At 40.8% G+C, this 23,654-nt stretch overlaps 1 protein-coding gene across 1 annotated transcript in view; it reads right to left on the bottom strand.

The window, feature by feature from the left end:
* tmeff2a (transmembrane protein with EGF-like and two follistatin-like domains 2a) overlaps positions 1-23,654 on the bottom strand; it is a 178,904-nt gene that overhangs the window by 99,879 nt on the left and 55,371 nt on the right. The window contains exon 3 of the mRNA XM_029703561.1: positions 15,873-16,002. Coding sequence (XP_029559421.1) covers positions 15,873-16,002 — 130 coding nt within the window. The remainder of the gene's footprint in view (positions 1-15,872; positions 16,003-23,654) is intronic.

Below are 23,654 nucleotides of genomic sequence, written 5' to 3'. Positions count from 1 at the left end.
ATGTAATTCATTGGAATGACTACAAATCTGCCTGACTTTGGTGTTTTATATAAATATATAGCCTAATCGTTTTATTACCTGTAATGAAGTAGAAAGTAATGGGTTAGAAGTCTACATAACCCATAAAGTAAAATGCAACATCCATTTTTTGTTATCTACAGTATGTAAACTCTAACATTGATTTATATTGCAATAGATGTCGTTCACTTGTGACTGACTGGCTCGATTCGGACTTATTTAGCAACATTTGAAATGGTGTTTTTTACATTGGATAAAAGTAGAGACTAGAAAAGTGAAATTCATACACTACAGTTGAGGAACAATGGGAAAGTAATTCATCTTGGAAAGTTGATAAACTTCTAACCTTGAATTGTTTGGTACACATGCAGGAGAGTACTTCTTTGTCTATGCCCATTTAGCATCGTTCACACCCTCTTAAGCATTAGCCCCACCCATCTCTTTAAGGATTCAAATGTGAGGCCATGTGTTAAACAGTGAGTACAGTTGTGTACTAAACAACCAAAGATTTCAAGACTAAAGTCTGGTTTATACTGCATCTACTGACATGTCAGTATACAGCTGTCATTCATTATTACATGAAAATAAACTCACAACAAGATCATTATTTACAAGTTAATGGCGAGCTAATTACAGAAAATAACTTACGGTTGTGAGTGTGATGAAATAAAATCAGTGCATTCTACCGGAGAATTATAGAATTTAGACACTGTCTCGTTGGCCTAACGTTATATCCTAAATTGAACTTGGTGCAGGTCATGTTGTTCTTCACAAAAACGTCTCTGGTAACAAACACTAAATCAAATAAAATGGTACTGTGAAATGATTACTTGCATAGTAGAGTCTTTTGTTTAGACATGTAGCTAGATAGCTAGATAAACAATTAGCCATAATTCCAACTCTTAATGTTACTACCTTGCATGAATCTACAGGTAGCTAAGCACTAACCAACTACGTTCAAAATAAGAAGCGTATAATTTCCGAAAATGTAGCTAGCTACAGTGTCTTGCAAAAGTATTCATCCCCCTTGGCGTTTTTCCTATTTTGTTGTAATTCAACCTGTCAATGAAATTGATTTTTATTTGGTCTTCATGTAATGGACATACACAAAATAGTCCAAATTGGTGAAGTGAAAATGAAAAAATGCAACACCCTTTGCTATGAAGTCCCTAAATAAGATCTGGTGCAACCAATTACCTTCAGAAGTGACATACTGTAATTAGTTAGATTGCACACAGGTGGACTTTATTTAAGTGTCACATGATCTGTCACATGATCTCAGTATATATACACGTTCTGAAAGGCCCCAGAGTCTGCAACACCACTAAGCAAGGGCCCAACCAAGCAAGCGGCACTATGAAGAACAAGGAGCTCTCCAAACAGGTCAGGGACAGTTGTGGAGAAGTACCGATCAGGGTTGGGTTGTAAAAAAATATCCGAAACTTTGAACATCCCACGGAGCACCATTAAATCCATTATTACATTTTTTTAACGAATATCGCACCACAACAAACCTGCCAAGAGAGGGCCACCCACCAAAACTCACAGACCAGGCAAGGAGGGCATTAATCAGAGAGGAAACAAAGGGACCAAAGATAACCCTGAAGGAGCTGCAAAGCTCCACAGCGGAGATTGGAGTATCTGTCCATAGGACCACCTTAAGACGAACACTCCACAGAGCTGGGCTTTACGGAAGAGTGGCCAAAAAAGGCATGTGGGAGACTCCCCAAAGATATGGAAGAAGGTACTCTGGTCAGATGAGACTAAAATTGAGCTTTTTGGCCATCAAGGAAAACGCTATGTCTGTTGCAAACCCAACACCTCCCATCACCCCATGAATACCATCCCCACAGTGAAGCATGGTGGTGGCAGCATCATGGTGTGGGGATGTTTTTCCATCGGCAGGGACTGGGAAACTGGTCAAAATTGAAGGAATGATGGATGGTGCTAAATACAGGGAAATTCTTGAGGGAACCTTGTTTCAGTCTTCCAGAGATTTAAGACTGGGACAGAGGTTCACCTTCCAGCAGGACAATGACCTTAAGCATACTGCTAAAGCAACACTCGAGTGGTTTAACGGGAAACATTTAAAAATCTTGGAATGGTGTAGCCAAAGCCCAGACCTCAATCCAATTGAGAATCTGTGGTATGACTTAAAGATTGCTGTACACCAGCGGAACCCATCCAACTTGAAGGAGCTGGAGCAGTTTTGCCTTGAAGAATGGGCAAAAATCCCAGTGGCTAGATGTGCCAAGCTTATAGAGACATACCCCAAGAGACTTGCAACTATAATTGCTGCAAAATGTGGCTCTACAAAGTTTTGACTTTGGGGGGGTGAATAGTTATGCACGCTCAAGTTCAGTTTTTTTAATCTTATTTCTTGTTTATTTCAAAATAAAAAATATTTTACATCTTCAAAGTAGTAGGCATGTTATGTAAATCAAATGACACAAACTCCCAAAAATACATTTTAATTCCAGGTTGTAAGGCAACAAAGTAGGAAAAATGCCAAGGGGGGTGAATACTTTCACAAGCCACTGTAGAACACTTCTCCCTCTGTCACAGATGCCCTGGTTGCCCTTTGTTTGAAGATGTAATCTGGGAAGAGGTGTTTATACAACAGCCTTCTGTGTTCTCTTTGACTCCCTCAGCATTTAAAATCAAACACCTGAATTTACCCCTTCTCCTTAGCTATCATACTCTGCTTCCACCGTGCATTCCACTGATTTCAAAACTCGGTCCTACAGAAAGTTTAGAGCTATCTTTAAAACAAATCTGCGTTCGAAAAGGATTACCTACACATACTGAGAAGCTCATTATAGACAGAATCGTGCTACATGGCAGACCAATCTAAACTCATCTCTCAGCATGTCCAGCCCACCCATTATCTCAGCCAATCATGGCTAGCGGGAAGGTTTCAGTCTTTTTCTGTGGCTAAACCAACTAGGCTCGTAATTTAACAATTTTATTTACAGATCCAAAAATTCCATTACTGATTACAATTTTAGATTAGAACATTTTGAATGTAACCTAATCTGGAGAGAGAGAGAGAGAGAGAGAGAGAGAGAGAGAGATGCATAGGGGCTGAGGGATTGATATTGGCCACATTTCAAGCAACCAAGTGTATTAAACCACTTCTCATTCCATGTAAAAGCAAAGTATGTGTTTTAATGGGCTATTTCTGCGGCCCACAGTTCTCATTATTATTTCTGTCTGAGACCAGATGGATAGCCCAGGACATGAACCAGAAGCAAAGATATAATGGCTTGTGTCACACACCTACACGCATGCACAAACAAATCAAATCACCCTCATCCATATGCATGCATGGCATGCACTTGAATGAATGACATTTTTACAGAAATGTGTGTGAGCACACATATATACGAATGCATACAAGCACACACAGGAACCTACACACGCATGTAAGCCCACACACATGCACAAACCTGTACAAGCACACACACACAAACACACACAAACACTGGTTTTGCAATTTGTTTTCTTTTCACATTCCTGTCCATTTCTGTGGATCAACAATCTTGATCTCCAAAACTATCACTCATGCCATTACACCTTGCAGCATAATAAATTATTATTGATTAAAAAGAAGGGTAAAACTTTACAATTCACGCAGGTCAACTATATGGTCACAGACTCCTGTCTTTCACCAGACAGATGGGACTACTGAAGAGAGGTTACAGTGACTCCACACATTTTCCTTCGATATCTGGGATTGTGCATCTTCCCAGTCAACCAAACATATGGCTCAATGAGTTGTGACTGCCTAAGCAGCCCTAAAAGGTTTATTTGAGCCACTGGAACAGGATCCATAACCTCTCAATTTTGCGTTACAGAAACTATTTGGCATGAAACATCATTTTTATTGTTTACAATGGAAAAATTCTAATAAGAACGGAGATACATTTTTATTTATTTATTTTTTATTTATTTCACCTTTATTTAACCAGGTAGGCAAGTTGAGAACAAGTTCTCATTTACAATTGCGACCTGGCCAAGATAAAGCAGAGCAGTTCGACAACATACAACAACACAGAGTTACACATGGAGTAAAACAAATATACAGTCAATAATACAGTAGAAAAATAAGTCTATGTACAATGTGAGCAAATGAGGTGAGATAAGGGAGGTAAAGGCAAAAAAAGACCATGGTGGCGAAGTAAATACAATATAGCAAGTAAAACACTGGAATGGTAGATTTGTAGTAGAAGAAAGTGCAAAGTAGAAATAGAAATAATGGGGTGCAAAGGAGCAAAATAAAATAAATAAATACAGTAGGGGAAGAGGTAGTTGTTTGGGCTAAATTATAGGTGGGCTATGTACAGGTGCAGTGATCTGTGAGCTGCTTTGACAGCTGGTGCTTAAAGCTAGTGAGATAAGTGTTTCCAGTTTCAGAGATTTTTGTAGTTCGTTCCAGTCATTGGCAGCAGAGAACTGGAAAGAGAGACGGCCAAAGGAGGAATTGGCTTTGGGGGTGACCAGAGAGATATACCTGCTGGAGCGCGTGCTACAGGTGGGTGCTGCTGTGGTGACCAGTGAGCGGAGATAAGGGGGGACTTTACCTAGCAGGGTCTTGTAGATGACCTGGAGCCAGTCGGTTTGGCGACGATTATGAAGCGAAGGCCAGCCAACGAGAGCGTACAGGTCACAGTGGTGGGTAGTATATGGGGCTTTAGTGACAAAACGGATGGCACTGTGATAGACTGCATCCAGTTTGTTGAGTAGGGTATTGGAGGCTATTTTGTAAATGACATCGCCAAAGTCGAGGATCGGTAGGATGGTCAGTTTTACGAGGGTATGTTTGGCAGCATGAGTGAAGGATGCTTTGTTGCGAAATATGAAGCCAATTCTTAATTTAACTTTGGATTGGAGATGTTTGATGTGAGTCTGGAAGGAGAGTTTACAGTCTAACCAGACACCTAGGTATTTGTAGTTGTCCACATATTCTAAGTCAGAACCGTCCAGAGTAGTGATGCAGGACAGGTGGGCAGGTGCAGGCAGCGATCGATGAATGAAGTTGACTCTTCATTAATTATCCTACCCTTCAAAAAATCTTTGAAGAAAAATAGAAATACCTTATAACACAGTACCAGTCAAAAGTTTGGACACACATACTTACTCAAGGGTTTTTATTTATTTTTACTATTTTCTACATTGTAGAATAATAGTGAAGACATGAAAACTATGAAAGAACACATATGGAATCGGGTAGTAACCAAAAAAAGCGTTAAACAAATCAATAAATATTTTATATTTCAGAATCAGTTTTTTTATGTTTAACACATTTGCTAAATTTTCTAAAAACCTGTTTTCGCTTTGTCATTATGGAGTATTGTGTGTAGACTGATGATGAAAATGTTTTATTTAATCCATTTTAGAATAAGGCTGTAACGTAACAAAATGTGGAAAAAGTCAAGGAGTCTGAATACTTGGCGGTGGCCTGTCTACCTGAATGCTGGCCTAGAGCACAGGCGGAAACACATCTGCAGTTTGATAGGAACAGACAGACTGTAGCCCACTTAAGTCACAAAATGGAAAACCAACTGAAATCAGGTTAGAAACATCGATATTGATCTGTTTTCACAACAAAACAAATTTCATTAAACTGATGAGAGCCCCTCTCTCTGCATGCTTGAGAAAGGAATAAAGGAGAGAGGAAGGAGGCGATGGAAACGCTCATGGTGAGATATTCAGTGAGGTAAATATTTAATAAACATTGTAACAATGTTGTCACTTTCCCTCAATAGCACCTGCCTTCGGCCATGTTGGAAAAAACCTTGTTGTTCACCTATGGGGAAATGGACTCAGTTTTCACTGTTCCACGTGGCTATGCTAATGGTTAACTGCACTCCACAGTGCAGCACCACCACTCAATCTGATGGAGTAACAGTAGCATCCCATGCCTATCAACTACCATTAATTCTCTGTTAGCTCACTGTTAGCCTAGCAATAGCTTGGTAAATACCAGTTTATCCATAACCTAGAGGTAAACAAACACAACCTTTACCTCAATTCTAAAAGTATACAAAAATTTACCATCTCTTCTTGAAAAACATGTTGAAAACATTATTTCACCTTCAATTACTATTACTAACAACTCAAAGAACTTCCAATAATTTGTTTTCCAACTTTGTTTAATTTGGAAATTACAGCGCTCTACCAGGCGGTTGAGAAGTCAAGGGACTGATGTCGATTTTGAGCAAATTATGGTCATTTTGTGTCCAAACATGAATAGCACAGACACCAGTTCAATGTCTAGTTTTGATTTACATTTGGTTGAGTTGTCAACGAACGTGAATTCAATGTGAAATCAACAAAAAATGTCACCATGTCATTGGATTTAGTTTAAAAGTTGGTTGAAAAAAAGACGACATGCCCTTACGTTGATGACTTTTAGCAAACTCAATCAGTTTTACACATTGATTTAATGTCATCATATAGATTTTTTAGGGGGGGGGGGTGAAATGACATGTAAACAATATTGATTCAAGCAGTTTTTGCCCAGTGGGATTTCCCCCAAATGTTTTCCTTGAATTTCAAATGATCTGGGTACTTCCATCATATTTCTCACATGTTCAGACAACATTTTGAGATAATAAATGAAAAAGTGCAGTTTTTTATTACTATTATAACATTAAACTGCAGAAACCCAAAAGGATACAAATTATGTAAATTGATGCAGGAGGGCTGTCAAAACATGCTATACCAGCCTGTTGAAAATAGGGTTAAAAGGTTAAGAAATAAAAGATGATACAACTTGAAGGCATAATTATAGATAAGTGTTGTGTTTTGAGTCATACACTGCAAAACCAGGGCTGGAGCATTTAAGCTACTTGGTCTTCTTCCTTACAGAAACTCTCTACAGAGTCACTCAAATGTGACTCTTGGTGAAACAGTACTTAAAAAAAAATAAAAATAAAATATCAGAAGTACACAGTGGTACCCTAAAGAAATTCATTTGAGTACATGCCTCAGTAGCATGACTACAAACCTTGGCGCTGTGTCCTTGATTGCCATTTGGCAGAGACATCAGATCCCGACGTCTGGCCTTTCGGCCTTGGCTCTGGTCACACAGGGCTGCTGGGAGGACAGAGCCCTGCTGTCACACGGCTGTCAGACGTGTTTACTGAGGTAAACAACAACAAGGAGCCTGGCTGTGTTGTCAACATGTAGGCTAGTGTACTGATGGAGACCAGACCTGTTTACACGTAAACACAGGTGTTCATGGAGATAGCGGAGCCTATCAGAGAACATAGATGCCTGGATACTAGACAGCCAATTAGAAGTTTGGTGTGGATAGACGGGGTGTGAACCATCCAATCAGATGCTGTTAAGATATGCCTGGACATACAGTTTCACGTTTGTCCAGGCATATCTTAAACATACAAACATATCACATTCACTGACAGTCCATTCCAGAGATTAACATGAGTCCTACTTTAACATGAACAATTTAAGCACAAAGGAAACCATATGGGGGGACATATCGGCATGGTATACATATACATCCATCACACCATGTGATGTTTTCTCTAGAGGTAGTGAAGAAGATGGAGAGAGTGAGTAGGCAGATGAAGGATTGAGTGACAGCTCATATTTAAGCCATGAAAGGAACTACCCACTGTGTACAGCACATCATTTCAAAGTGGAGAATTTGGAAATATTTGGTTGATATGTTGATCAATGAGATTATAAACTATTTTCACCCACTCAAAAATACAGTAAAAAATGTGTTGAATTCCCAATGTCATATCACTGTGCTGTCAACCATTTAAAAGAACAACAAAGTTCAAATGGGAATACAATTTAGATATTTTACTTAATATGTTATCACTGTACTTCATCTACTAGCACAAACAAAATGACCTGGACTGCAATTAAGATGATTTAAATACATGGTTCAAGTGGTCATTGCCGTTTCAGATCATGTGCAGATTATTAATCCAATTGTGAAGATCTCCACAGACCTGCAACATTTGCATGCTACTTTAAAATTTATTGTTACAGTAACCTCAAAATGTGGCCAAGGATGTGTTACTCATTTTAAAGTGGAATAAATACTGTTACATTAGTTTGTAAAATAGCCTTAACTTAAGGCTATTTACATATTACAAGGGTAATATTGAAATGTGTTTAGTTGACAATACAACCAAATATCAACATTTAAGGAAATGTATACACTGCATGAATAGTTTCATTCTTTAACTTTTATTTTTGGTTGAGATCGAGACCTGAATGCAACATATCATTTGTTAACTAATAATAAGTTAATTAATAGGACTAAATCAAACCAAATCAAACTTGAACTTTAAATACAATTAGATTTGATTTAGTCATATTCTTTAACTTAGATACTTGGTTGCGCTGGAGATGTGAATCCAACATCTACATTTTGATAGCAACAGTGAATCTATTAAGTGGAGATTTGTCAACAACCATTCTCACAATAGCACATTTGTGACAAATATCAAAGCTAAGTGGTGCTGGGTTTGCAACCCTGGAAAGAAGACAAACGGGTACCTCTAGATAGATCAGTAGGAGATGCTGCTCAGCCTATTGTTTTTTCTTATAGAGGATATTACGTTGAAGATCTGACGTTATTTCAAAGATACAAAATCAACATATACTGCTCAAAAAAATAAAGGGAACACTTAAACAACACATCCTAGATCTGAATGAAATAAATAATCTTATTAAATACTTTTTTCTTTACATAGTTGAATGTGCTGACAACAAAATCACACAAAAATAATCAATGGAAATCCAATTTATCAACCCATGGAGGTCTGGATTTGGAGTCACACTCAAAATTAAAGTGGAAAACCACACTACAGGCTGATCCAACTTTGATGTAATGTCCTTAAAACAAGTCAAAATGAGGCTCAGAATTGTGTGTGGCCTCCACGTGCCTGTATGACCTCCCTACAACGCCTGGGCATGCTCCTGATGAGGTGGCGGATGGTCTCCTGAGGGATCTCCTCCCAGACCTGGACTAAAGTATCCGCCAACTCCTGGACAGTCTGTGGTGCAACGTGGCGTTGGTGGATGGAGCGAGACATGATGTCCCAGATGTGCTCAATTGGATTCAGGTCTGGGGAACGGGCGGGCCAGTCCATAGCATCAATGCCTTCCTCTTGCAGGAACTGCTGACACACTCCAGCCACATGAGGTCTAGCATTGTCTTGCATTAGGAGGAACCCAGGGCCAACCGCACCAGTATATGGTCTCACAAGGGGTCTGAGGATCTCATCTCGGTACCTAATGGCAGTCAGGCTACCTCTGGCGAGCACATGGAGGGCTGTGCGGCCCCCCAAAGAAATGCCACCCCACACCATGACTGACCCACTGCCAAACCGGTCATGCTGGAGGATGTTGCAGGCAGCAGAACGTTCTCCACGGCGTCTCCAGACTCTGTCACATGTGCTCAGTGTGAACCTGCTTTGATCTGTGAAGAGCACAGGGCGCCAGTGGCGAATTTGCCAATCTTGGTGTTCTCTGGCAAATGCCAAACGTCCTGCACGGTGTTGGGCTTTAAGCAAAACCCCCACCTGTGGACGTCGGGCCCTCATACCACCCTCACGGAGTCTGTTTCTGACCGTTTGAGCAGACACATGCACATTTGTGGCCTGCTGGAGGTCATTTTGTAGGGCTCTGGCAGTGCTCCTCCTGCTCCTCCTTGCACAAAGGCGGACATTGCGGTCCTGCTGCTGCGTTGTTGCCCTCCTACGGCCTCCTCCACGTCTCCTGATGTACTAGCCTGTCTCCTGGTAGCGCCTCCATGCTCTGGACACTACGCTGACAGACACAGCAAACCTTCTTGCCACAGCTCGCATTGATGTGCCATCCTGGATGAGCTGGACTACCTGAGCAACTTGTGTGGGTTGTAGACTCCGTCTCATGCTACCACTAGAGTGAAAGCACCGCCAGCATTCAAAAGTGACCAAAACATCAGCCAGGAAGCATAGGAACTGAGAAGTGGACTGTGGTCTCCACCTGCAGAACCACTCCTTTATTGGGGGTGTCTTGCTTATTGCCTATAATTTCCACCTGTTGTCTATTCCATTTGCACAACAGCATGTGAAATGTATTGTCAATCAGTGTTGCTTCCTAAGTGGACAGTTTGATTTCACAGAAGTGTGATTGACTTGGAGTTACATTGTGTTGTTTATTAAGTGTTCCCTTTATTTTTTGAGCAGTATATATATATATATTTTTTTTTTGACTGCTTCATTTCAAACAGGGATGTCCAACACCAGTCCTTGAAAGGTACTGTGTGCAGGCTTTTGCTCCAGCCCAACACTCGGGGTGACAGGTAGCCTAGTGGTTAGAGCGTTACCCAGTAACCGAAAGGTTGCTAGAATGAATACCCGAGCTAAGAAGGTAAAAACCTGTCATTCTGCCCCTGAACAAGACAGTTAACCCACTGTTCATAGGCCGTCATTGTAAATAAGAATTTGTTCATAACTGACTTGCCTAGTTAAATATACAGTTGAAGTCGGAAGTTTACATACACTTAGGTTGGAGTAATTAAAACTCGTTTTTCAACCACTCCACAAATTTCTTGTTAACAAACTATAGTTTTGACAAGTCGTTTAGGACATCTACTTTGTGCATGACACAAGTAATTTTTCCAACAGTGCCTCTTTGCTTGACATAATGAGAAAATCAAAAGAAATTAGCCAAGACCTCAGAAAAAAAATTGTAGACCTCCACAAGTCTGGTTCATCCTTGGGAGAAATGTCTAAATGCCTGAAGGTACCACGTTCATCTGTACAAACAATAGTCCGAAAGTATAAACACCATGGGACAACGCAGCCATCATACCGCTCAGGAAGGAGACGTGTTCATCCACCTCTGGCCTGCTCGCCTCCCTACCTCTGCGGAAGCACAGTTCCCGCTCAGCCCAGTCAAAACTGCTGGCTGCTCTGGCAAAGCTTGTTCAATGGTGGAACAAGCTCCCTCACAATGCCAGGACAGCGGAGTCAATCACCACCTTCCGGAGACACCTGAAACCCCACCTCTTTAAGGAATACCTGGGATAGGATAAAGTAATCCTTCTAACCCTCCCACCCCAAAAAGATACAGATGTACTATTGTAAAGTGGTTGTTCCACTGGATATCATAAGGTGAATGCACCAATTTGTAAGTCGCTCTGGATAAGAGTGTCTGCTAGATGACGTAAATGTAAAAATGTAAATGTAAAATGTAAATCTGTTCTGTCTCCTAGAGATGAATGTACTTTGGTGCGAAAAGTGCAAATCAATCCCAGAACAACAGCAAAGGACCTTGTGATGATGCTGGAGGAAACAGGTACAAAAGTATCTATATCCACAGTAAAACGAGTTCTACATCGACATAACCTGAAAGGCTGCTCAGCAAGGAAGAAGCCACTGCTCCAAAACTGCCATACAAAATCCAGACTACGGTTTGCAACTGCACATGGTGACACAGATCGTACTTTTTGGAGAAATGTCCTCTTGTCTGATGAAAAAAATATATAACTATTTGGCCATAATGACCATCGTTATGTTTGGAGGAAAAAGTGGGAGGCTTGCAAGCCAAAGAACACCATCCCAACCGTTAAGCACAGGGGTGGCAGCATCATGTTGTGGGGATGCTTTGCTGTAGGAGGGACTGGTGCACTTCACAAAATAGATGGCATCATGAGAAAGGAAAATTACGTGGATATCTTGAAGCAACTTCTCAAGACATCAGTCAGGAAGTTAAAGCTTGGTCGCAAATGGGTCTTCCAAATGGACAAAGACCTCAAGCATACTTCCAAAGGTGTGGCAAAATGGCTTAAGGACAACAAAGTCAAGGTATTGGAGCGGCCATCACAAAGCCCTGACCTCAATCCTATAGAAAATTAGTGGGTAGAACTGAAAAAGCGTGTGCGAGCAAGGAGGCATACAAACCTAACTCAGTTACACCAGCTCTATCAGGAGGAATGGGCCAAAATTTACCCAACTTATTGTGGGAAGCTTGTGGAAGGTTACCTGAAATGTTTGACCCAAGTTAAACAATTTAAAGGCAATGCTACCAAATACTAATTGAGTGTATGTAAACTTCTGACCCACTGGGAATGTGATGAAATAAATCAAATCTGAAAAAAATCATTCTCTCTCTCTTACTATTATTCTGACATTTCACATTCTTAAAATAAAGTGGTGATCCTAACTGACCTAAGACAGGGAATGTTTTAGGAGGATTAAATGTCAGGAATTGTGAAAAACTGAGTTTAAATGTATTTGGCTAAGGTGTATGTAAACTTCTGACTTCAACTGTATATATATTTTTTTAAACACTAACGCACCATGACCATGTCATCACATATTCATAAAAGCATTTTGTTGATCTTATGGGGTGTCAAGTAAATTGTAACTTTTTAGGTATGTTGACTTACATTGAATGCAGAAAAGAAGTAGAGGCGAGATGTTGAATTCAAGAGAGTAACAGGTGAAATGTCTGTCAACCTGAGTTTAGCACTTCACACCTTTCTTAAAACACATGACCCATGTCAATCGAGATATCAGTGTGTGAACACATTCAATCGCCCCTCGATTATTTATCTGATGTGTAGTTATGTAGGTAAAGGGTGAGGAAGAACCAACAAAGAAAATAAAGAGAGAGGGAGAAAAAGGTGGATGGAACAGGCAAGATGGAGGTGTCATGACTGGCCTGTGAGGATCAGGTTACAGTAGATCATGGCTCTACAGCGATATCTCTCCCTCCCGCAGAGGGGGGTGAGGGGGGGGTTATGACACCTGACACCCATTGTAAATCTTAAGGCAGCAGACAAATCCTTTTTACCTTTAGTGTTTGGGACTGGAATGTCTGTGTGGGCCTTATGGAGAATCTACCTCAGAACATGCAATAAATGGACTTTGGGACATTATATTTCATCAGCCAAAATGGTGGTAACAATGATAGATGGAATATGAAAATGAAGGTCGATTTTGTGATGTCATTAAGAGTTAAATGATGACGTTATAATGAAAACATTGTAACTTTAAGAGTTTTCATAATATGTACATAATATGTACATGTACAATATGTACAATATCCAGATCAAAGAGAATGTTTTTGTAACAAACTGTGATTCAAGTTGTCTAAACAAGATCATAGTAAGTTCTGATACCTTGCCTTGTAACTACCTACACCACAGGGAACCCAGAGAGTGTGTCATAAAGATGGGAACACCCCTTTCTACCCTGGGGTATAAAACATGTGAGTTAAGAATTTACATAGCAGACTAAGTTGACCGCACGCTGCAGCCGAGCCCAAACGCAACGTGAGGAAGAGGACAAAGGAACCTCTTAACAATCAATGCTACGATTGAGTAATGCATCTAAGAAAGTGAATTCAAGAAGGACCAACCGGCTATTCTCTTCAAGTCATCGTTTGTCTAAACGGCCCTCCTACCCAAGCTGGGAGCGTCGACATGGCTGATTAGCCTCCTAAGAAGACCACTCTCACAGAATGAGTCAAAGGAAACAGATAACTAAGAGAAAGGACATTGTGACATCGTGTGGACAATCAGAGACTTACACCCGATAACGAAGAAGACGCAGCCATCGAAAGAACAGGGATTCGACCAAACCTATCCCACTAAGCGGAACTCGGCCCACGAAGAGATACCCAATGGAGATCTTCAACATGTAAATACATGCATTATAATTCTGACCCATAAGTGTTGCAGTTCGGGGCAAGGTGTTCGGGTTAAACTAAGCATAGTTTACAAATGTATGCAAGTGTGCTTTTCTCTCGTGCACTTTCTCTCTCTCTCTCTCTCTCTCTCTTGCTTTCTTTAAATCCCCATCTTGTGTAACACGTGTCATATTGTGTTGGTGAGCTAGGGATCTGTTGCCATTGTATTAAGTTCTAACCAATAACCTCGACTGTTTGTGTATCTTATGTTATCTTATGTTGTTAAATAATAAATAATCAACTACATTTGTGTGGTACAGAATGATTTAATGAGACCTGGGTTTGTGCAGATTTACGAATTATGCAATCTTCAGAATGAGACTGATGAGGAAATTAATTAATTAGTGACTGTTATGAAATCGATATTCTGATATTTTTTTAGTGAAATTCGGGAAACGGTAACTCAATAAACAAACTTTTCCCGTGGTGCCCCAGGTTACTGAGTTAATGGTTACAGGATTAATTTAATCAGGTAATTATAAACATAGTTAATATTTAGATAAATAGCATGTCATCATATTAACGATAACAACATCACGACAGAGGGTAATAACTTTCTTGTGCTCTGTACTCCCTTTTTTGTTCCTGTCATTTGTTTGTAAGACCACTTCCAAGAGTCGCCGGCCGGTACATAAATCGTGTCTAATTAGATTTTTACCACACACGCTTTTGACGTGACAGTGAAGAATGCAGTGAAATAAAGGGAAAGAAAGACAGAGGGGATGAGGGGGCTGGGTCTGAAGGAGGGGAGTGAGCTGTCAGCCTATTCTCATCACTATCACGCCCGTTCTGCCGAAGTACAACCACATTCCATTTGTTTTCTAAAGCTTGTTTCTTGAAATTAGCTCTTATCACGTGGAAAAGGCCATTCTCTCATACAAAAAGACACACAAACACGCGCGCATGTACACACACACACACACACACACACACAGACACAGAAATCACAAACACACAAGCAATTTACAGAGAGTTAAGAGCTTCCATGTGAGTCAGGCGAGAAGGTGAAGTTTTTTCTTGCGAAACAAATCACAACCACCCACACACACACACTCCCACTCCAATTCTGACTGTGTTCCCTGTGAGTGTGGTGTGGACTGCTGAGCTATATGAGTGTTTAAAGTCCCTTAAGTGGAGTTGACCAGGCTGGCAGTGAGGTTAACTGAGTCAGCGACACCCCAAGTGTGCTACTCTACCCTACCAGTGAAACTTTGAGTGAAGCCAACATGTTCCCCTTGCCAAAGATTCACTTTGGTCAGACACCAAACGGAAGAAAATGGACTGAAAAAGGGAGGGACTACCTGGACTTGTCCAATCATTGTTAAATTTTCATTTCCCACTCAAAATGTTTTAGAACGTTTTCTGTTGCATTCCCTAATGAACACGACTCTTACTAGATGTTAAATGCTAGACTTTTTCGACATGCTAGGTTCTTATCTTGAATAAAGGAATCGTTGGATAATACTAGATTACTGTAGCGGTGAACATGGCACGTATAGTCTAATACCCTTTTCACACTACTGTGCTGTCCTAAACCATGCTGTGCTGGCTCTGATATGTTCTTCTCTACAGTCTTTTCCAGCACAGTTCCAGCAACCTTAGTGGATGCTGAACCCGGCCAACAAAGTGCAGATTGACTCGGCTTGGCTGCGTCTCCAAGTTTCATGCTCTAATAGTAACTTTGATGGACTAAAGTACTGTGGATGAAGGCAGTTTGGCTTTATATTTTGACAATGGAATGCAGGCGAATGTATTGGCTTCAAACAGTTTTTCCAACTTTCTATAGGCACTTCCTTCAGACACCTTTACAGAGAGTTTTTGGTTCAAATTTAACATTGGGCACACAAGAACTCTTGAGCGAGGCATTTAACAAAGCCCTTATAAGTAATATGCATGTGTGACCATGCTTTAGGAAAGTCCCTTTCGCTGAACTCTATTGTGCCTTGAAAAGTGGCTGAGTGGCTAGCCTTGCAGGTGGCAATAATTCTCCCTAGCTTTTAGTGTTTGTCTGAGAGAGAGAGAGAGAGAGAGAGAGAGAGAGAGAGAGAGAGATTGTGTGTCTGCATGCATGCAAATGAACATGTGCACTATAAGTCCATCCTTGAGATGCTACATAGGCTACGTACCGACAGGACAAGAGCCCTCTGACACCACCAGCACTTCAGACTGCTGCTTGCAGGCGTCCCTGCGTAGGTAACACTCGTTCTGGTAGTTCTCGTTGTTGGAGCCACACACTGGGACGTAGTCATTGTTGCACTGCAAAGAGAGCAAAGGTTAAGGTTATGGTCAGATTACTAAATGAATCATCCATCTCGACTCTCCACATAATACATTATGATTTCCTAAATACAAGCTTATGCATCCATAACGTATTTCTTTATGTGTCTCTATATGTATTTCATACTACTGCAACGTTTATACATAGGAGAGGTAGCTCTTGTACAATGCACAGAACTACACCACCATCTCTAGGCCTACGGCACTATAGAACATGTAAACTGTAGGCTACTGTATATACAATACAGTATCTCTATTGTCATGTTGATTCAACTGCAAATACTGTATAGGCTTGTAGCTCAGGAACACATAGACTGGAAATGCAAACCACGAAACAATATGTCACCGCCATGTGTGATATCACAAGGATCCCACAGGACAGGAGCTAGACTGTCTCTTACAGGCCCCTGGTGGCCCCTAATAGATGAACAATGTGCAGGTCTACACAACGGTATAATGTTGGGTTATATTTTATTAAACTAGATGTGGTGCATAGCTTATGAATACATTAATGTTAAACATAACAGGTTTGTGCTGTGCTGACATAGATTGAGCACCATATAATAAGATGTGACTAATGGGGGGGTCACTAGCGTGTAGGCTGAGTAGACTCGTGACACACACACACGCAATGCCTGGTTGTGAAGCCGCTCAAGGACAGGTGTACGTGAGGAACTGATAGAGGGGAGAATAACTGTAGCATAAAAACAGGCACTGTCTTTGGGTGTCTGACTCTCGGGTACACACACGAAGATAAGCTGGAAGACAACTACGCCTGGCAACAGTGATGCGCCAAGAGGCTGGGACCAGCCTGTGCGCCTGCGATAGGCTGAGCAAGTCTAAACCACGCTCAGCCTCTACTCTGACAGGCCCGCTCTGAGCGGGAACTATCTCTGTCAGAGTATTAAAACAATTACTTTGTGTTCGAACAGTTAGTTCTCTGTTTGCCCTGTGAGGTGTTACAGTGAACCCGTATATACGAAGATTGCATTTACCATTTATTGCTTGACTAATTATATTGAATAAAAAAGCAGAGAATATATTCAGTGACTTAGTGTTAAATTCTGTTCTGATACCAGATTCCATTGACGCAACCTAACAATTGGTGACCCCGACGAGATCTGGTAGAAGGACTTCGCTGGAACTTGTCTGGCCGATTGGCCATTGCTGTTGTCATGACTGTCCTGATCAGGTCAGGGTACAGGAGACCACCACCCTACAGATTATCTCCCAAACCCCCAACAGAGGAGGAGAGATCTAGGGGTCTGAAGATGTGGGGGTTTTATGACACCTCATGCCCATAATAAACCTTAGGCCACAGAGAAATTCCTTTGTCCTAACAATGGAGAACTGGCCTCAGAACATTAAACATGCAATAAAGGGACTTTGGAACAATGGTTTCCGTCAGCCACAATGGTGGTCATGACGAGAGGTGGAATATTAAAATGTATGTAACTTTTGTATTGTTTTTAGAGGTTAAGAGATGACGTTATTATGAAAACATTGTACCTTTAAGAGTTTTCCCAGTATATGCCTGATGTTTATACATTGTACGTTGTGTGGAAAATATCCAAATCAAACAGAATGTTTTGGTAAAGATGAAATGTGAAGTTAGTGTCTAAAATTGGATTTTAGTCAAATCTAGGCCTTGCCCCTTTACTTGGTCCGCCCAGAGAATTGCCCAAAAGGCGGTTACACCCACTTCTGACCCGAGGGTATAAGACAGGAGAGTGAAGAATTAACATATCAGACTAATTGACCCCAAGATGCAGCGATGGTCTAACAAAGTCAACGAACCCCAAAACGAAACACAAGGTTGAAGACAAAGAAATCTTTTCTACACGAGCTATGGACGAGTAGCTGTGTCTAAGCGGGTGAATTCAAGCCGAACCACCCAGCCTCCACTCTCCATTAAATCGTGGTATCGACACCGTTCGAGTCCAAAGCTGTGAGCTCTGAGCTACAGAGCTGTCTGACCTCAGAAGACCCCTTTCAGATCAAGGGTGAGGGATCAGACCACTTTGCCAAGAAGGACACTGACATCGTGAGGACAACCAGAGAGTTGCGCTGGAGAAGTGCGTCATTGAGAAGCCTAAACGACCCACGCAGAGCATCCCACCTGAGACCTCCAACACGTAATTACATCATTATATTCTGACCCATAAGAGCGGCAGTTCGGGGCAAGGCTAGGTTTAAATAAGCATAGCTGACAAATGAACCCAAATGTATATTTCTCTCGTGTACTTCCTTTGTTTCTCTCTCTTTTAAATCCCCATTTTGGGTAACACGCGCCATAGTGTGTTGGCCCGTTATACTAAGTCCTAATCAATAGCTAGACTGTGTTTTGTGTATGTGTATTTTTATCATCGTTTTAGCTTGCTAGTAAATAAATAATCAACTAAGATTGGTGTGGTAAACTCATTGGTGAAGCCCGGGTCCGTGCAGATTCCCGGATTATGCGACGTTCAGAATGAGACTGTAGAAGAGTTTGATTAATTTAGCGACTGTTGTAAAATCGATATTCTGATATCCTTTGAGTTAATTTGGGAAATAGAAACTCAATCAAAATAATGTTCCCATGGTGCCCCAGGTTAATGAGCTAATAATTGCTTGATTCATTGCTTAATTCATTTAATCACGCAATTATAAACCGTTAATCATTCGATGAGCAACAGTCGTCACATTAACTAATACAACGTCACGACACTGTCGTCGGACGGTGTGCCTCACAAATCCTGACCGGTCAAACAAAAAGGTAAGCAGACACCTATTGTGAATAACTAAAGTTCTGCATATTGGCATTATCCAAATTTATTTTGTGAGGCACCTGTTTGATGTAAGTGACTAAATTTTATAATGGAATGTGGATACTAAAGTGTATGAAATTCTGTGTGACGGCGTGTATTGTGGTGAATGCAAATATTGGGAATGATCGATCTTGAATGATATGACAAGTGAATGCAGTGTACTAGGTACAGGGTACCGAGTGAATGTGTGGTTATTTGAGTTAACGACTTGGTGTAGCCAGAGTGAATGCGGGTTGTTGTATAGCAAGTGAATGCAATGTACTAGGTACAGAGTACCGAGTGAATGTGTGGTTGCTTGAGTCAACGACTTGGTGTAGCCAGAGTGAATGAGGGTTGATGTGACATGTTGATGTATGCAATCAATCGAGTGAATGATGTACATTGGGTATTAAGGTGGCACACTGATACCAAGTTTGACTGACCTACGGGTAATACTGAGTTATACTGATGTAGCAATCGAGTGAATGATGTACATTGGGTATTAAGGCGGCGCACTGATACCAAGTTTGACTGACCTCCGGGTAATACTGAGTTATACTGATGTAACAATCGAGTGAATGTAGTACATAAGAGGTTGTGAACCTAGGGTTATATCATTTAGCGCTGGGGAATAAAGATTTATAGACACGTTTTACTAACAACGTACACTAGGTACACAGATTTAATATTGATTGTTAAGTATACGCTGGCCAACCAGGAGAGTGAGAGGGTGCTAAAAGCTTTGAAGTCTGTACAAGAAATCAATGGGGGCCGCGATGGAAAGGAGTGGAAAAGGAAGGGGGAAAAATTATATAAGGGATGGATAAAAGAAGGTAGTATTAATGCACCCAAAAGACTCCCAGTCGACGGGGAGCCCGGTAGAATATTGAAAATACTAAAATGAAAAAACAGATCAAACCTGTTCCGAATGGAAGCAGGACGAGGAAACGCATAGAGGCAAATTTAAAGAAGCAGTGGATAAGGCTAAATGAACCTGTTTGGGATAGGGGGCAGTATTTTCATGGCCGGATAAAAAAACGTACCCGATTTAATCCGGTTACTACTCCTGCCCAGAAACTAGAATATGCATATAATTAGTCGATTTGGATAGAAAACACTCTAAAGTTTCTAAAACTGTTTGAATGGTGTCTGTGAGTATAACAGAACTCATATGGCAGGCCAAAACCTGAGAAGATTCCATACAGGAAGTGCCCTGTCTGACAATTTGTTGTCCTTCTGTTGCATCTCTATCAAAAATACAGCATCTGTGCTGTAACGTGACATTTTCTAAGGCTTCCATTGGCTCTCAGAAGGCGCCAGAAAGTGTAATGGGGTGTCTGCAGTCTCTGGGCGAAGAACAGCAGGATAATTGTTAGTGGTCAGCCTGGGGACAGTGACACTGGAGATGCGCGGTCACGAGACTACTCCATTTTTTTCTTTCAGCCGTTGAATGAATACAACGTTGCCCGGTTGGAATATTATCGCTATTTTACGAGAAAAATTGCATAAAAATTGATTTTAAACAGCGTTTGACATGCTTCGAAGTACGGTAATGGAATATTATGACATTTTTTGTCACGAAATGCGCTCGCGCGTCACCCTTCGGATAGTGACCTGAACGCATGAACAAAATGGAGCTATTTGAATATAACTATGGATTATTTGGAACCAAAACAACATTTGTTGTTGAAGTAGAAGTCCTGGGAGTGCATTCTGACGAAGAACAGCAAAGGTAATCCAATTTTTCTAATAGTAATTCTGAGTTTAGGTTGTCCCAAACTTGGTGGGTGTCAAAATAGCTAGCCGTGATGGCCGAGCTATATACTCAGAATATTGCAAAATGTGCTTTTGCCGAAAAGCTATTTTAAAATCTGACACCGCGATTGCATAAAGGAGTTCTGTATCTATAATTCTTAAAATAACTGTTATGTTTTTTGTGAACGTTTATCATGAGTAATTTAGTAAATTCACCGGAAGTTTGTGGTGGGTATGCTAGTTCTGAACATCACATGCTAATGTAAAAAGCTGGTTTTTGATATAAATATGAACTTGATTGAACAAAACATGCATGTATTGTATAACATAATGTCCTAGGAGTGTCATCTGATGAAGATCATCAAAGGTTAGTGCTGCATTTAGCTGTGGTTTTGGTTTTTGTGACATATATGCTTGCTTTGAAAATGGCTGTGTGATTATTTTTGGCTGGGTACTCCCCTGACATAATCTAATGTTTTGCTTTCGCTGTAAAGCCTTTTTGAAATCGGACAATGTGGTTAGATTAACGAGAGTCTTGTCTTTAAAATGGTGTAAAATAGTCATATGCTTGAGAAATTGAAGTTATAGCATTTTTGAGGTATTTGTATTTCGCGCCATGCTCTACCATTGGATATTGGTCCTCAACAGGTTAAAGGAGCGGATAGGTAATTGCGATAGAATTGTAACCACCGACAGGTGTTTATTTTTATGCTAAAAGAGTTGAAAGAGGTATTTAAAAAATGTGGAGATACAGTGCCTTGCGAAAGTATTCGGCCCCCTTTAACTTTTTGACCTTTTGCCACATTTCAGGCTTCAAACATAAAGATATAAAACTGTAATTTTTTGTGAAGAATCAACAACAAGTGGGACACAATTATGAAGTGGAACGAAATTTATTGGATATTTCAAACTTTTTTAACAAATAAAAAACGGAAAAATTGGCCGTGCAAAATTATTCAGCCCCTTTACTTTCAGTGCAGCAAACTCTCTCCAGAAGTTCAGTGAGGATCTCTGAATGATCCAATGTTAACCTAAATGACTAATGATGATAAATAGAATCCACCTGTGTGTAATCAAGTCTCCGTATAAATGCACCTGCTCTGTGATAGTCTCAGAGGTCCGTTTAAAGCGCAGAGAGCATCATGAAGAACAAGGAAGACACCAGGCAGGTACGAGATACTGTTGTGGAGAAGTTTAAAGCCGGATTTGGATACAAAAAGATTTCCCAAGCTTTAAACATCACAAGGAGCACTGTGCAAGTGATAATATTGAAATTGAAGGAGTATCAGACCACTGCAAATCTACGAAGACCCGGCCGTCCCTCTAAACTTTCAGCTCATACAAGGAGAAGACTGATCAGAGATGCAGCCAAGAGGCCCATGATCACTCTGGATGAACTGCAGAGATCTACAGCTGAGGTGGGAGACTCTGTCCATAGGACAACAATCAGTCGTATACTGCACAAATCTGGCCTTTATGGAAGAGTGGCAAGAAGAAAGCCATTTCTTAAAGATATCCATAAAAAGTGTCGTTTAAAGTTTGTCACTAGCCACCTGGGAGACACACCAAACATGTGGAAGAAGGTGCTCTGGTCAAATGAAACCAAAATCGAACTTTTTGGCAACAATACAAAATGTTATGTTTGGTGTAAAAGCAACACAGCTCATCACCCTGAACACCCTACCCCCACTGTCAAACATGGTGGTGGCAGCATCATGGTTTGGGCCTGCTTTTCTTCAGCAGGGGCAGGGAAGATGGTTAAAATTGATGGGAAGATGGATGGAGCCAAATACAGGACCATTCTGGAAGAAAACCTGATGGAGTCTGCAAAAGACCTGAGACTGGGACGGAGATTTGTCTTCCAACAAGACAATGATCCAAAACATAAAGCAAAATCTACAATGGAATGGTTCACAAATAAACATATCCAGGTGTTAGAATGGCCAAGTCAAAGTCCAGACCTGAATCCAATCGAGAATCTGTGGAAAGAACTGAAAACTGCTGTTCACAAACGCTCTCCATCCAACCTCACTGAGCTCGAGCGGTTTTGCAAGGAGGAATGGGCAAAAATTTCAGTCTCTCGATGTGCAAAACTGATAGAGACTGACCCCAAGCGACTTACAGCTGTAATCGCAGCAAAAGGTGGCGCTACAAAGCATTAACTTAAGGGGGCTGAATAATTTTGCACGCCCAATTTTTCAGTTTTTTATTTGTTAAAAAAGTTTGAAATATCCAATAAATTTCGTTCCACTTCATGATTGTGTCCCACTTGTTGTTGATTCTTCACAAAAAATGACAGTTTTATATCTTTATGTTTGAAGCCTGAAAAGGCAGAACGCTGAAAAGAGGTAAAAAAATGAAAATAAAAATCCTAGCGGTAAAATGAGGAGAGTTGGTTGTGAGCGCTGGACTATATGTGGCTGGAAGCGATTCTGGTCTGAATAATGGAATCGTAAAAGTTTTGTGATGAATTCTGGTTATTGATTCGTGGTTTGATTATTTAGTAACACCAGTGGATTGAGAAGAAAGTGAATGTATTCTAGCCTTATAAACTTTTTCAATTAATCACAGTTGTACGTGTGCCTGGCCAGCGTGCGTGTTCCTGTAGGACGTAGAGTCGCAAGCTAACGCGAGGACGCGCTCTTTGTAAGGGGGGTGAGTGTAACCGCGGTGGTGCGCGCTAATAGCGTTTCAATCGGTGACGTCACTCGCTCTGAGCCCTTGAAGTATAGTTTTGGTACCTCTGTAGCAAAACAATTTTATATGTTTTGGAAATTAGCTAGGTTGCCTTTGGTTATTTGAATTACCTTTTTAATTTGCTTTTTAAATGTTGAAAGATTGGAATCAATGGTCAAACAAATAAATTGGTACCAGGACATGGTGATTTGATAGTAGTGCCCTGGGCGATAGATGGACAATATGTTGAGAAAATCACACAGCTGTGTAATAATCTGAGGGACCACCATTACCGACATGCAGATTTCTCTAAGGTTCACGAGTGTAAACAAGAAGACAGTGAGAATATAAGCCAATACCTAGAGAGATTAAAGGACGTGTTCAATGCAAATAGTGGGTTAATGGATCTACCCG

This window comes from Salmo trutta, chromosome 20 (genome assembly GCF_901001165.1).
Source record: "Salmo trutta chromosome 20, fSalTru1.1, whole genome shotgun sequence".
NCBI lineage: Eukaryota > Metazoa > Chordata > Actinopteri > Salmoniformes > Salmonidae > Salmo > Salmo trutta.
This window is presented reverse-complemented; position numbering and strand designations above follow the sequence as displayed.